At 34.6% G+C, this 16,283-nt stretch overlaps 1 protein-coding gene across 2 annotated transcripts in view; it reads left to right on the top strand.

Moving 5' to 3' along the window:
* LOC117986327 (trace amine-associated receptor 6) overlaps nt 1-15,425 on the top strand; it is a 55,495-nt gene extending 40,070 nt beyond the window's left edge. For both annotated transcript variants that reach the window (XM_034973156.2, XM_069501841.1), the window contains 8 exons: nt 6,855-7,261; nt 7,634-7,759; nt 10,070-10,186; nt 11,790-11,929; nt 13,243-13,411; nt 13,823-13,954; nt 14,483-14,608; nt 14,820-15,425. In XM_034973156.2, the coding sequence (XP_034829047.1) occupies nt 7,043-7,261; nt 7,634-7,759; nt 10,070-10,186; nt 11,790-11,929; nt 13,243-13,411; nt 13,823-13,954; nt 14,483-14,608; nt 14,820-15,287 (1,497 nt within the window). In that variant the 5' untranslated portion in view covers nt 6,855-7,042 and the 3' untranslated portion in view covers nt 15,288-15,425. The remainder of the gene's footprint in view (nt 1-6,854; nt 7,262-7,633; nt 7,760-10,069; nt 10,187-11,789; nt 11,930-13,242; nt 13,412-13,822; nt 13,955-14,482; nt 14,609-14,819) is intronic.
* Nucleotides 15,426-16,283: the final 858 nt, after the last annotated feature.

Raw genomic sequence — 16,283 nt, 5'->3', positions numbered from 1 at the left:
GGTTCGATCCCGGGCACGCACCTCTAACTTTTCGGAGTTACTCGTATGTAAATTTTATGTTATTAAATGTCACTTACTTTAACGGTGAAAGAAAACATCGTTAGGAAACCTGCATGCCTGAGAGTTTTTCATAATGTTCTCAAAGGTGTGTGAAGTCTGCCAATCTGCACATGGCCAGCGTGACCAAAATCCTTCTCACTCTGAGAGGAGACCCGAGCTCTGTTGTAATGAGCTGACGATGTGTTGATCATGATGTTATACTTAATATGATCCAGATTTTGTACCTATGGTAGGTTGGTACAAAACTTTTATGTTGGCAAAGATCAAAGAGGTGCCAAATACTAGAGGCATAGTGAAAATTCGCTAAATGACCCTTAATCTTAAGGAATTCAGTCCCTTTTTACTTCACGATCGTCGGAGTTTTTGAAAATAACGATGTGTGTGCCCACAGCAAGCAAGTAAATAATATTCATACTTAATCATCATCACGATCAACCTATTACCGGCCCACTACGGGTCTCCTATCAGAGTGAAAAAGGCTTAGGCCATAGTCTGCCACACTGGCCCAATGCAGATTGGCAGACTTCACACATCTTTGCCACCAAGGTGCTGAAATAGCGACCTCGCACCGGAAGACGCAGCGTTGGAAGACCCCCCACTAGGTGGACGGACGACATCAGACGAGTCGCAGGGAGCCGTTGGATCCAGGCGGCGCAAGACCGTGGCGTGTGGAAGTCTATACAAGAGACCTATGTCCAGCAGTGGACGCCTATTGGTTGATGATGAAGATGATGATGACACACTTTTGAGTCATTATGGAGAACTCTCAGGCTTCCTCACGATGTTTTCATTGACCGAATATAATATTGGAAACATTAAATAAACATTTATATTTATTTCATTTGTGCTGAGAGTAATAAATACTAAGCTTCTTGTTTGTTTCACATTAAGACTCCTGAATATTCCAGTCTGAATGGTTTTAACAATAAAATATTTACATTTGCACCACTTACCTTCACTTTGAGCTCTAAAGGACCTTTTTATCAATAGGGGCAAAAGTGTATAGTATTAAATATTAAGAAGCTCTAGATTACAATATTTTCTAGAGAATATAATACGTAGCTTATTGAATAGATATTTAATATTCTTATGATCTTCTAATATTCAAAGTTTTTAGAATTTATTTTCTTTGTTTTTGTCTTGTTAATTTCATGTTTTGTGTACAATCATGTTTTATATCTATCTATCTTCCTATTTAGAAAATTCTTTACACCGATTTATGAGCAAAGTGTAATAACTATAACAATAACATAAGTGCACTTGTTGTATGAAAAACCAATATAAAGGTTCAGCGTCTGTTCCGTTGAGGTTGAGAATTCCGCTTTGTAGACGCTTTTATAACGTAGGTAGCTATTCACGTGGAAGGCCGTTTTAAGTAGGTACGTTACTTTCCTAATAATATGGGATGTGACATAGAAATATACGAGAATTTCAGTAAAGTTAAATGTGTCGGGTAGTATGTCTACCTCCATGATGTTAGCTACCTCTGTTTAAAATAAATATACCTACACATTTAGCACAACTATTGACAAGGAAAGAGAACAGTACCTACTGTTAAAAAATGAGTTTTTCTGGACTATCACTACGGCAAAGCCAGGAGGAAGGGTTATGATTTTGGCAGTCTATTATATATGTATGTATGTATGTATGTATGTATGTATGTATGTATGTATGTACTACTGAGCTGATTTTGATGAGGTGCCAATTGATTCGTTGTTATTCGGGTCCGGGTATATCGTTATCCGGGTCCGTATGAACTACATTTTTACGAAAACAATCGATCTGACAGATCCATCCATAAATCCAAAAAAGTGTAGGTCTTCAAAAATTTTTTTTTTACTATTGCATCGAATGGTATATCAAATGAAAGAGGTTACAATACTGAGTTCATAATGTAAATATAGTACGTAGATATATGTAACAATATATAAAAATATACCATTGTTTCTAACTTTTTAGTTTATTTTATTTATACCTAGTTGGGTTACAGTTTTTATTTTATTTTTATTTTTCCGTAATCGGTTTACAGTTTTTTTTAATTTTTCTTATTAAACCATTACATAGCTCTAGCAGTCAAAAAAGTAAATAGTAAATTGCTGCTTGCTGAAAATTGTACGAAAATTGAATATTTTAGTAGGTATTGATTTTGAGTTCACACTGTTAGAAAACACATCTCTCGACCTAGTTCGAATCCGCATTACTCTAATTATGGGGAAAAGTCGAATCTCAAAAATGTTTTTACTGCCTTAATGAATCATAACACCACCGCGGTGGTGTTATGATCTAACACGACTTCTATCTCTATAACAAAATCCACAGTAAGGATAGTTACCTATATTGTACAATATTTACGTAGGTATTATGTTCTGGTGAGACTAATCTTCATTATTTGATAAGAAACAAATGAGTTTTTTTTAATATTAATTTTAGCTAATTGCACTAGTCGTTATTCCTATTGCGGGAGTATGCTGTGTACCGAACGAGTTATCGACTAATGTAAATGAGGATTTATCGCGCTCTCACTGTCTTTGGTCAGGTTGAGATGGCAATCGGGGTATGAGGCGGGGGACGCCCTGCATGCCCGCTCGTCACCCGTGCTATCCCGCACGGGTGACGAGCGGGGTCCTGTGCGGGTATGCGGGCATCCTCACCCCGATTGCAATGTTGACCTGTCGCGTACTATAGACGCGACGATGTCTCGATTAATCGTCTAGTGTAGTCCCTAGGTACCGAGTAGTTCAAGTAAGAGTAGAGGGCACCAGAGTACATTGGTAGATCGCCTATGAGAATATAGACTACCAAGAAGTAAACCATAATAGACAGACCAAGTAAGGGCTGCGATAGACGCCCTGTTACATGAGTGCACAAGGAAGGCAGCCATCAGAGAGGAATGGAAACGCATTGCAGTTACGACCACAACCGCTTTGTCAAGAGCATAGCAACAAAGAAGAAAGAAAATAAATTGCGAACTGTTATTAATTATTTAGTCTGTTGAAGCTTGATTGAATAAATTGATACAGAAGTTGAGCTCTGCCGCCTGAATAAATACAAATCAGAGCAATAAGAAATGTTTGACTGTGTTTCTTCAATTTGTTTTAATCAAAGATATTATAAAATTGTAGATAGGCAAAGCTCTGAACACAAATAATTGTATTACAAGTATAAACAAGTGAAGACAAATTCATACGCTTGTATATGTGACACATACGCGCAGCGATACAGATTACATCTTCGTATAATATAGGTGAGAGTTGAGACCTAGACCGGCACGCGATCGATTCGCTCTTTTTGACAATTTGAAAAACTTTAAAATAAATCGCGTAGGTGTATGTAAGCAAATATTAATAGAACTACAACAGTAGGTACTTTCCAGACATATAAGTATAATCTAGTATAATAAGTCTATGAGTATAATATAATTATGCTCAGTAGACCACGTAGGTTTCAATATTGTAACATGTTTAGTTATAAATGATGTCTGGAGTTTGTTGTCGTCCTGAATGTATTACACAAGGGACATGTTTGGCTAGCACATCACATTTTACGTGTGTGTACTTTACTGAGTTGACTATTTTGTGTATAATATTTTGATTTAAACTCATGTTTAGACCTTACATTTGCCTCTGTAAATACCTATTTGGGAAAAGGTGTCCAATCTGGATCTGTTTTACCGCTTTGATAAAGTTGAATCTCTAAATTATAAAATATAAAAGGATTGACTGACTGACTGATCTATCAACGCACAGTTCAAACTACTGGACGGATCGGGCTAAAATTTGGCATGCAGATAGCTATTAGGCCGTAGGCATCCGCTAAGAAAGGATTTTTGTAAATTTAACCCCTAAGGGGGTGAAATAGGGGTTTGAAATTTATGTAGTCTACGCGGACGAAGTCGCGAGCATAAGCTAGTCTACATTAAAATCATTTGAAACCCTTATTCAATGAAAAGACCTTTGCTAATATTTCCTTCAAATAAACCTATTTCCTGCAGGAAATTGGCAATGTCTCGCATACGTTTTTGAGATATCAAGTTGGCATGTAAGCTATTTATATTGTAAGGGGATGAAGAGTGCTTAACCTACAAAAAACGTAAAGTAGGCAAGATTGCTTTCATTGCCTTGCGTTATTTAATTTTGAACCCAACTGTACGGTAGCAAAGATAGGAATGACAGTTTTTCCCCGTCGTAAGCTGTGTCTGATTCTTTATACTCTCGAAGCATCCTTACAGTTGGATGGATTTTATAAATCAGTAAGGTGTCTATCGATTCGTCTAAACCGTGCAATTTATTTATAACCGTGCGATTATAGGTTAAGTTATTTATGTTTTTATAAAATCAAAACGGCAGCCATAAAATACAAAAGGGCGGTCGAGACGAAAAAACAAGACATATTGAGTGTCGTAGGTATATCACTGTCAGTATAGGTCTTTCAAAATCAAAATGATGTTACCTATAGTCTGTTTTGCGATTTTACCTACTTATAGTAGTGCACAGCTGTGTCCGCAAATACACGTGCATTGTGCACCGATGAACCGGAAATCCAACACGGCCGGAGAGAGATCAGACGCAAGACTGACGGAATATCTAAAAAAAATGTCGATAACTTCCGACCTGCGAAAAATCTAGTCATTATGAAAGCCATCTCCCAGTCTATAAGGTGCCTTACAATTTCCGCAAGATGTAATTGCTTTGAACGAAGCGCTTTTTCCTGAATATTGCAACTTGTTTATTCTGTAATGTTGTTTCAAGTCTCAATTTCTTTCAAATTAGGCTCAAAGCATGTTGCGGGAGATCTTTTTTTGAAATGTTGTAAACACTGAAATGTACATGCACATAATAATTTGTAAGGATTTGTAAGGTAATACTACAATAAACAAAAATTAACCCATGCGCACCTCTTTGTCATATTAAAATCTGTCATTAAAGCTGCTGGAAAATATTTCTTTAGTAGAGATAAGTTCACATCTTTTCATGGTATAGGTATGTTTTAGTTTTAAGCTAGTGGTACATGAATATACAAATATCTAAATGAAGTAGGTAACTATTTATGGTACAAGAGGAAAAATTTAATTTATAAGTAAAGAAAATATTATACGTTGCGTCGCTTTGACTCTGCCGCAATGTGCCTTTAGCTTTATTTAGGACTAGCTGATCCGCGCGGCTTCGCCCGCGTAGATTTAGGTATTTAAAGATCCCGTATAGCCTATGTCACTCAGGAATAATGTAGCTTTCTACTGGTGAAAGAATTTTTAAAATCGGTTCAGTAGTTCCAAAGATTACCCCCTACAAACAAACTTAACGACATTAAAACTAACCTATATCCGTCTCTAGAATGCAAGCTCTCTATGTACCAGATTTCGCTAATATCGATCAAACAGATAGGCAATGAAAAGGTAACACACAGACAAACCGTTCACACTTCATCATCATGACCAACCCATCGCCGGCTCAGTACAGAGCACGGGTCTCCTCTCAGATTGAGAAGGGTTTTGGCCATAGTCTACCATGCTGGCCAAGTGCGGATTGGCAGACTTCACACACCTTTGAGAACATTATGGAGAACTCTCAGGCATGCAGGTTTCCTCACGATGTTTTCCTTCACCGTTAAAGCAAGTGATATTTTAATTACTTAAAAACGCACATAACTCGGAAAAGTTAGAGGTGCGTGCCCGGGATCGAACCCCCGACCTCCGATTGGAAAGCGGACCTAACCTAACCACTAGGCTACCACAGCTTTGTAAATGTAACTAAGTAAGTATATCATTTTCCCAAAGAGTTATTTAATTTGTTCGGAGTATTTTTAATGCCCGGTAGCTTTTAAAGGGCTTTTAGGCAAATGAAACAATATTTCACGGTTATCCTAACAAGAGTAAAATCATGAAAATGTAGGCACTTACCTTATCGATTTTGTTCCCATGGCTGTTCGTAAGGTTAGTATTTATTCGTAAATTGATTGCAGCTGTTATATAAAACTTGCTTATATTTGCAACATCGACTTTTCTTATTCAATATGGCGTTGGACTGTAGTAATAAAAGAATGTGATTTTTTGTATAACGGTAGTTTATGCGGCTGGAGTTCATTATTAAAGAGATTAATTTAAAAAAAACATGATTTTTATTTTTATTTATTTTTAATATGAACATCACGCTGCACTGTGGATTCCAACATCAATGGTACGGAAGGTGAATAATGACGTCACAATCCGTAAACGACATTTTTTTTTCAATTTTAAACATAAAATAGAGTAATTATTACAGCGGGGAAACAATATGTTAAAAAATTGAAAAATATTTGTCGTTTACGCCTTATGACGTCATTAATTGATTTTGGTAAATAAAATTAATTTAAAAAAAGAAAGAAAGGTGATTCCATTCCAACACTAATTTAATAAATAATCATTCTAACAATATCTTCTATATATTAGGTATATTAAAGGAAAAACTGACTGACTGACTGACTGATCTATCAACGCACAGTTCAAACCACTGGACTGATCGGGCTGAAATTAGGCATTGGCATAGCTATTATGACGAGACATCCGCTAAGAAAGAATTTTTGAAAATTAAATCTCTAGGGGGTAATATAAGGGTTTGAAATTTGTACCTATAATCCATGCCGACGAATTCGCGAGCATAAGCTAGTCTTTAAATAATTTAATAAATAAATAATAATATCTTTAAGACAAAAATGAATAGGCATCTTCTATAGGCAAATCCCCATCTTAGGCACATCACTTTCCATCTAGCCTAACCGTAGATGAAATAAAAACTAAATCCTAATTTATTTTGTTTCAGATTATGTCCGCTATGCAACCAATTCTAAGACATCCATCATCGAGAATGAATCCAAAGAGTAAGCATGAAACAGACAGAACAGCACACAAAGCCAGATTACAAAATATAGGTTGAAGAACTGAAGAACTTCATATGATCTAAATGACTTATTCAACAAAAAAAAGCGCTGCTAGTCGCAGGCGCCGACTATGTTCGACTCGACTAAAGGGGTATTGCTGGTAGCGCCTTCTCTCTCTAACAGCTCCTGTTGGCCCAATGGAAAAAGCTGGCCTACTACTTTCCCGGCAACTGAAGACATACTGAAAGCGTTTTTCATATTTGCCTTATCTATGGCCATTGTTTTCGGCAATCTCGTTCTTATATGCGTGTTAAACAATCGAAGGTACATCAAGTACATTGATAATCAGGTGAGTTTTGTATCATTTAGTTTAATTCTTTGAAATATTTAGGTATAACGCAGCGCAGCGCGCTAAGTCACAGCGAAAGTTTCATTTTGGTTCAATATGGGAAGTGACTGATTCTCCAGTTTCTAAATAGATTCGCGTTCAATAATCTCTAATAATTTTGTATTTACATATACTTTTAAACTGTATCTGTACGTCGATTTATTTGTGATGCACGTATGTCACGCACATACTAAGTGCAAAATTAATTTGGACTTTACTACTTTTGGACTAACATGTTTGAATTAGGTTGAGTAGAGCCCAAAGGCGGGGCAAAATTGAGTTTAAAGTTGATGATACCTTTATACAATCAGTAAAGCTTATCGTTATTTTCAGCCAAGATATCTTCTGACCTCATTGGCGCTAAACGATCTATTTACGGGGATCCTAATAGCCCCCGTGGCCCTTCTGCCCGCGCTTTATAAGTGCTGGCCTTACGGAGAAATATTTTGCCAGATACAGGTATTTTTTTAACATAAATATAGCGAACTACGTAAGTAGGTAACGTTAACTGTGCGAAAATCTGGTGATAAATTTCTTAGAATGAATAATTCGCGAAAACGACACGATTTGATGTCTCCATACTAAATGACACATTTCCGCACTGTCAATGACTTGGTATTGCGCTGGAACCATGTCTCATTAAGATCGAAATGACGTCATTTTGACGTCATTTGACGTATATTTAAGTAAAAATATACCATCAGCTCGAAACTTCAGTCTAGTGCTGACGTCACTAAAATGACGAGCATTAGCAATTTGCGGGACTATAGCTTGAAAAGTTTTTAATCTAGGACTTCTAGGACAGTGTTCCTGATAGTTTTTTTTTATAGAAACAATAGTGACATGACAGTCTGAAGTGCTGGCCCAGTAAAATAAAAACCCTATAGAAGTACCTACAAGGTATTTAACTTTATAAGTTTTACAACAGCTGTTCAACATTCATATTTCAATCTTTACCTACTGTTCCATCTGATATGAAGCTTAGTATTGCATTTATTTTTCCAAGACGTTAGGTAGGTATACCCTAATCCAATAGTCAACTACGCTAGTAGAGCTAGATGCACTATTCCATATATATATATGTTGATATATTCCAATTAATTGCTAGAACTAGAACTAGGAATTGATTGGTATTAAATCACTTCCAAAGACAATATACCGCTTTATATAGGTAGTAACCACCGAAGAGTATAAATGTTTAAACGATGTTTACATGTACAGTAAAATAAACAAAAACACTCCCAAGATACTTCAAAACATAATTTCTCATCAAATTTTACGAGTGTTATTTAATCGAGTTACAGCTAAGCGAAGCTTTGCGAAACTTTATTTAAACAAGAGACGAAGAGAAAATGAATAAAGTTACCTCTCAGAAAAAGTTCGCAATTGAGGAAGCGAGGTTAAAAGGTAATCAGATATCTACCAAGTATGAAACAGTATAGATCAAAAATTAATTCGCAAATATCCCTTTCCTTGCGGCTATCATATTATTACCTATTAGATTATTGAAATTTCCATTAAAATAATAATCAAAAGTTACTATCTATCAATAAAAAAAATAAACTGAATCTTAAAACAAAATTGACTTTTTTAAAGATACACTCAAAACTTGTTAAGTAACATTTTAATTAGCGAGTTTATTAAATGTATCGCGAACAAAAGTCTCAAAAAGCCAACGTCTCACAATAAAATTAGCGAAACTTCCCTGCTTATAGCGCTAATGGCTACGAATAAATAATAATAAGTAGCTAATGGCTTACTTAATGACCGAGCAGAAATATCAGCTCACCCAAGTTTGAGTCTTGTAACTTTAAAGCCTTTTATGCAGATACCTCGTTTATAATAATATTTTGTTAGCCTCGTTTACGGAAACTCCAATATTGTTCTTTTATATTTGCATTTAGAATATTTCATCTTAGAGCTAACGCAAACGACTGCTTTGTATATGAGACCGATTTTTGTCAATCCAAGGTCAATTTTGACCCAATGAATACAAATCTGAACTTTTCCAAGCAAAATACCTGAACATTTCAAGATTTCGATCACTGAGTTATAAACTCGAACTCGTTTCCAAGTGGAACAGCCGACTGTAATGTTGCTAAAATAAATAAATAAATAAAAAAATAATCTTTGTTTTTCACACATTCATTTTACATTACAAACAACTTCATTAAGTCAGTGACTTCATTTGAACTGATATGATTTACAGTAACAAATGGGAACGATGATCCTGCAGAAGAATGAACTGTGTTGCAGTGATCATCGCCCTCCTCATACAATATGACAGTGTCCCAAATGACTCAGTATCAATCTCTCAGTAAATTGGTTAAAAAACTAGTGGATTATTGATTTTTTTTTTAGTCCAAAGTTCGTGATTCCGATCAAAATGGTATAATTTCAATAAAGTTTTAAAACTTCTTTTAGTTTTTATTCCTTGTGTAAAATTTTATTTTATGCAATTACACGGTTTTGTTAGTCAGTGAAAATGATACAGGTCTGACCTGTATTCAGCTTTGTACGATAAGACGCGAAGTCCGATTTTACGCCAATTCAATGCATGTTGTCTTGTTACCTTGTTCACTTGATATTTTGTCCTCTCTGTTGGCGAAAGTTAATCACACTTCAACGCCAGAGGGGCCATTGTTTTATCGGATGTCGGCGTTTAGATGATATATTTTTCTTGTGTTCTATTGTCACAGACTTACGACTACGACTTGTCGGTCGTCTGCAATGGATGTAAAACGTTGTTAAGAGAATTTTATGTTACAGGCACTTCTGAGGGGAGCGGTCAGTCAACAGAGCGCAGTTATTTTAGTTTGTATGGCGATCGACAGATATTTGTATTTACTACATCCAAATACGTATCATAAACATTCTAGTAAAAAGGTAAGATTGCATTAGTTTTGCTAAGGTTTTTGGAATTTCAATAAATTTTCAGAATAAATTTAAGATTTATCTATATTTACTCGTTTTTATTAATTGAAGAATATCAACGTCCTAAAGTGGTCTTAACTTAATTTTGTAAATTAAGATTCCTGCCATTATACCACAATTCACAAACATATAATTCGAACTCGGTGATGAGTAAGACGGAAGATAAAAAAACATTGAATTGAGAACCTCCCCCTTTCGAAAATAAAGGAGTAGAAGTGATATAAGTAGCTGTCTACAAATGTGAACTAGGTGCTATAGTTTTAACTTTTCACTTTAGACACCTTTAACTTACCTACTTTTTACATTAAAAAAAAAAAATTTAATAGATATATCGAGCAAACGAGCAGGCGAGTCACCTGATGTTAAATGATTACCGCCGCCCATGAACATTTGCAGCACCAGAACATTAATTTACATAATTCATTATTACAGATTTGGATACATAGATAGTTGGTAATACTTTAATGAGTTTTTCGCAGTCACAACTGTTAAATTTTCATTATTATCTGACAGCTTTTGTATGCTAAGTATAAAATATTTTATTTTATTCATTGAAAATTCAAGAAAGCCAAGGTTGTTTTCAGTGGCAGATTTGCCTAATAACACCTTTCCGCGCAGAAATCTCTTCTTTAAACCGCTTAAGAAGTTCTGAGCGCTAGAATTTCAAATGTGATTCAGAAATACAAGGGACAGCTTTGATCTTTTAGATTAAGTAAGAGCTTTGTCACGACAGCCATTTCAACTGACTGACATAAAAAGTCCCCGAAGAACTTGGAATATATTTAAAAGAAAATTCGTACAGAGAGACGGGGGATCATTTCCTATGTGACGAATACAACTCCACTGTCAGGGATGAACAAGAAGTCATTATTATTCATATTATGCTGGAACACGGGATTCGACTAAATTCGGTGATGTGATTCCCTTAATGGTCTGTACTATCGACGAATACCTATCACAAAGTCGAATAATTGTCAGTTAATGCTCTGCTATCATACGTACTTAAGCATACGTGTACACAATTTAACCCAACTACAAAGGTTTTAGCAGTATATATGTAGAATTTAGTCGGTTCACCGATTCCCTTATAGTTGATCAAACCACTCATTAAAATATGTAGGTGTCATTTGATTTTTCTCTTAGCGCTCCGCATAATATCATAGGATAGTATTTCGTGACAAATCCAATATGGCGGAAATGTGAAAACTAAAATACTATAAAATATAAGATTGGTATTCACAGGAGCCACATTGTGGATAAATATATTATCTGAAATACCTATTTAAAAACATAATAGGAAAACAACATGATTTGAGCTAATGTAGTTTTTGTTTTTTGAACTTAAATTATCAATTAGGTACATCGTAATCTATCTATTGGAAATTAAATAACCGTCTCTTAGTCTAGTTGTAAGAATTTGCATGTTTTATTGTTCCTTTTCGTCTTCAATTACGCAAAATTTTACATTTCAAGAATTATAAGAAATTGGATTTCCCGGGTATCAAAGATCTTCATTGTTTTCGAGCATTTTATTAAATAGCTTGACATGTTTCAGGGCTGCGTATTAGTAATAAGTACCACTTGGATTTTATCAGTGTCTCTATTTGCTACTATGGTTTTGCCACGGTCTGGTTACTATTTTAACTCAACGGGTTTGATGGCCTGCGATGTCTTTCACAGTAGAATTGCTTTCAGGTATGAAACCAAATATTTTCTTTTACATTTACAGGATACTTACGCGTTTAATATCTATTTTTTTTATTTATTTTTATTTTTATTGATCACGTAAATTTCAATAATACATTTTAAAATAAACAGTTCGCCATCCTCTAGAAACTGTTACAAACAAGATTAAAGCTAGGGTCAAACTGAGGCAACTAAATTATAGCTTTGTCCCTATTGTGAAATAGGAATCTTTTAATAGCATTTTAGTCGAACCCTGAATTCTTTAATGTATTCTGAGGCCGAATCGAATTTCGTTCCGACAAAAATTCTATTTAACTTTATATAAAAAGTGTTCAAAATAATATATAAAACTAGATGATGTCCGTGACTTCGCGGGGATTTAGGTTTCTTAAAATCGGGATAAAAAGTAGCCTATGTCCTTCCCCGGGATGCAAGCTATCTCTGTATCAAATTTCATCAAAATCGGTTTAAGGGTTGAACCGTAAAAAACTATCAGAAAGACAGACAAACAGACAGATAGACAGACAGACACACTTTCGCATTTATAATATTAGTAAGGATAGTATGGATGTTTAAGTTAACTGTTTTTTGGGTACCGAGTAAAATACTATTATGTATTTATACATACGAGTAGGTACTTATATATAAAAAAAATGTTTCTTGAATTGTTAGTTAAGCTAAGCTATTTAGTAATATATGATAGGACTGTCGTAAATGTATTGTTTAAAAGCCCTGTAAAAGTAAAATTTAAAAAAATATATTTAAAAAAGTTTAATGACTTTATTGGTGCAAACGGATTGCTTCCCGCATCCCGCACGGGATTTGCCTCAATTGGGACGAAGTTTTAATTATTAACTTAAACTATAAACATCACAAAATGCGGGTCTATCTCAAGTTTTGTCTTGTTCTTTGAAAACTCTCGAACTTGTAGTTTAAGTTGCAACAAGTAAATTTTGCATAAAATATTTGTATCTATTAATCTTCATCAAGGAGCTGGCGAACAGGCAATGTGATTACACTTCTGATCAAAATACAGTTTTTCTTTAATCAAAACGTTATTGGCCTACTGAATAAAAATCCGAACTAATTTCCACGCAAATCGGCCAAAAATTGTGTCAAAATTGAGTTCAAAGTTCGTGATTTCCAAACTTGAACTCATTTCCAACCAAAACGGCATAAGCCTGCGCTATAATTGAGTCCAATATCCGTGATTTCAATCATAATTGTATACGGTTTTTTGCTCTTCTTGTAAAATTTTATTTCGTCTAACAGTGTTTAGTTTGCCAGCTCCTCCATCATTTTCAACGTGATTTATTTTCCAGAATTCTGGCTTGCTGCGCTTACTATTTCCCAACAACAATGGCATTGATGTACTGCTACGGATCAGGATTTCACGTCAGCAAAACTAGAAGCAAATGCCCCTCAGATACAAGGACCAATGGAATCCCTATATCTTGCGCTAAAAATAATCGCAGTGAACATGAAACAATGGTAAGATTATTATTTCGTAAACTTCAAATATTTTAATAAATGTCTAATATATGAACTATTTTTAGGATTCCGTACCCAAAGGGGGAAAACGGGACCCTATTACTAAGACTCCAAGAAACTCGGCGGTTGCTCTTTTCAAGTGCAATGCTTGCAAGCTCATTCTAATTAAATGTATAGCTTAGATTAGCACAAGGTAAAGGCTGCTTATGTTGATGATAAAATTAGCATAGATGAAGATATGAAATGTGATTCGATGAGTATTCAGATTTCAATCCGACATTAGGGACGCTGAAAGAGCTTTTTGTTGAAATGAGATTTTCTTTGTTTTGTAGTAGGTTTATTTGTGATAACAAATTGTGGTACACATAATACAGTTAACAATTTAAATAGTTAATTCTAAGTTATTTACAGCAAATTCCGACTCCAGTAAGACCGCATAGCGTAAGCACGTCTCGCACAATGGCTGCAATGTCTCTAGGATTTATTGTAATGGTAACTCCAGCCACTATTCAAGAAGTAGTTGCAGCGTGCACGGGATGCAAGGTTAGTTCTTATATCACACAAAGAATTTGTTCATGTTTACATATTTTATGGAGAAACTGTTGAATAACTAAACAAATATTTAATTTTAAACCATGGTATCGATTTACATCTTGAAAAGGGTTGTTTTTGTTCGATTTCGTTTATTATTTTAAAAGTAACAGCTAATAACATTAAATAGTTTTTTTTTAAATGAAAAGCAGTGTCAAAAATGTTTATACAATGAGACGCTTATAAATTTTTAAGATATAGAGTGAGGATATAGAAGCAGAACCCTCTTTCTATAATCCGCGCACGCTTGCACATAATGGACGTTACACCTCGTTTCGAATATAATCTATTAAACATTCGAGAACTACCCGCACCAGATTTGAACGACTTCGTATTACCTGTTTATTTTTGAGCAGATTTATGAAATTCATTATGTTTTAAAATAGAATCGAGTTGTAACCTTATCATGTCAATATATTAAATTAAGATTGCTGCCTGAATTGAATGGAATTACATAATATTCTTTTCTTTTCCCAACAGGTGCCACCAACCTTAGATTTCCTCGTCACGTGGCTAGCTCTAAGTGATAGTTTTTGGAATCCTTTTCTATATTGGCTATTAAATAGTCATTTTAGAAGGATAAGCAATGAGCTCCTTCAGTATTACGTAAGTTCTGATTCTGTAACTATTACACACTGCGTGATTGTTTGTTTAAAATATAAGACTTTACTTTTACTTTACTAACTTACGTAGGTGATTAGGTTCTGAACGAATATAACTTTTATTTATATGTTCTGATATTAAATCCTATCTCAGATTCATAACGAAACGTAATTGCTTTCATGATTTTATATGAATTCCTAATTTTATTTCACAGATATGCTGTCGAAGAACAAAATCATTTCAAAGCTACGAAAAACCTGCGGGTTGTTGTGGGTCTTCAATTACCTCAGAAGGTTTGCATTCAAAGGGTGAATTCGAAGGACTTGGTGAAAAATATTGGGGAGAAATTTTAGAACGAACAGTCTCTTCAAATTCACTTCACGCAATTCAAAAATGCCATAGAGATCACATGCGATGCACAGGATCATTTAAAGGCTACCATAGTGGTACTTGTAAACATAATTCAAGATTCTTTGATGGATATGGACTATCTGATTACAGACAATTAGATAGATCCGCATTCCAGATAGAACCATGCTCAAGACAATGCAGAATGAAGACTTCAGACTTCTGCCTATTTAGACAAGATTCGGGTCTTGAATGTGGTCGGTCTCGTTCTAATCTTAGTTTAGATGAAGGGAACTTCAACAAAATTTGTAATGGCAGGCATCCAGAGTTGTGAGAATTAAGGAACTGTCCGGTTTTCGGGCATAGAAGTAATAGCGTAGGCATGTACCCCGGAGTGGAACATTTCAATTCAAATATCAAATGGAAATTTGATGACTCGCCTTGCATGGAGGATGATAATATATCAAATTTGGAACATAATCTCGACCGGATTCGCAGTTTCAGTCAGGAAAAAACTTTTAGTGGTTATGGTTTAAAGGAAAATGACAATTTATTGGAAGTGGAAGTAAATGACGTGATTGAAGATGACTCAGATGATCCGAAAGATTATAATATTAGTGCTCATGATAGTTTCGATGAAAAAAGTGAATATGGAACAAATAAGTTTTCTCGAAATTCCTCAGTTTCAAATAGGGAGCTTGATGTTATTAAAGAGAGCTCGAGGAGCTCAAGTGATACAGAAGTGACATTGACGCGATGACTTCCGAAAGTAACTTTCCATAGGGCAGTGAATATTGTACATTTAGAGAACTCTCCAGAGCAAAGATTGTATTGTAAGTACTAGGTGTACATTTTGTAAGGTGAAACGTAGTTTGTTTGATAGGTAGATTGTCATAGTATAAAATATATAAATTATTCAGTTTAGTATGAGAACCACAGGACTAGAACCAGGTCTATTTTGTAAATTATTCTCAAGCAGATCTAAAAATATTATATTGACTTATTGAAGAAAATCAGACGTGATAAATTTTTACTTCTAAAATCTACGATAAGATTGTGAGTTTTATGTAAATATTGTACTGTACTACATTAAACTTTTAAGATTATTATAGTTTATTATATTATTATGTATGCAATATAGATATAGTTAAATTTTGCGTTGTCTATACAATACATAGGTATATTGTTTACTTGGAAACAAATCATTATACATTTATAGGTAATTTTGTATTTTTTGTAATAGATAAATGAAAATAGATAGAGACTACTAGTGAAATAACAACAAATATCTAATAATGTTTTCTCATTTCATTGTAAAAATGTTCCTGTA

Source organism: Maniola hyperantus, chromosome 11 (assembly GCF_902806685.2).
Source record: "Maniola hyperantus chromosome 11, iAphHyp1.2, whole genome shotgun sequence".
NCBI lineage: Eukaryota > Metazoa > Arthropoda > Insecta > Lepidoptera > Nymphalidae > Maniola > Maniola hyperantus.
The sequence above is the reverse complement of the archived record's forward strand: the minus strand, read 5'-3'. Positions and strand labels throughout refer to the sequence as shown.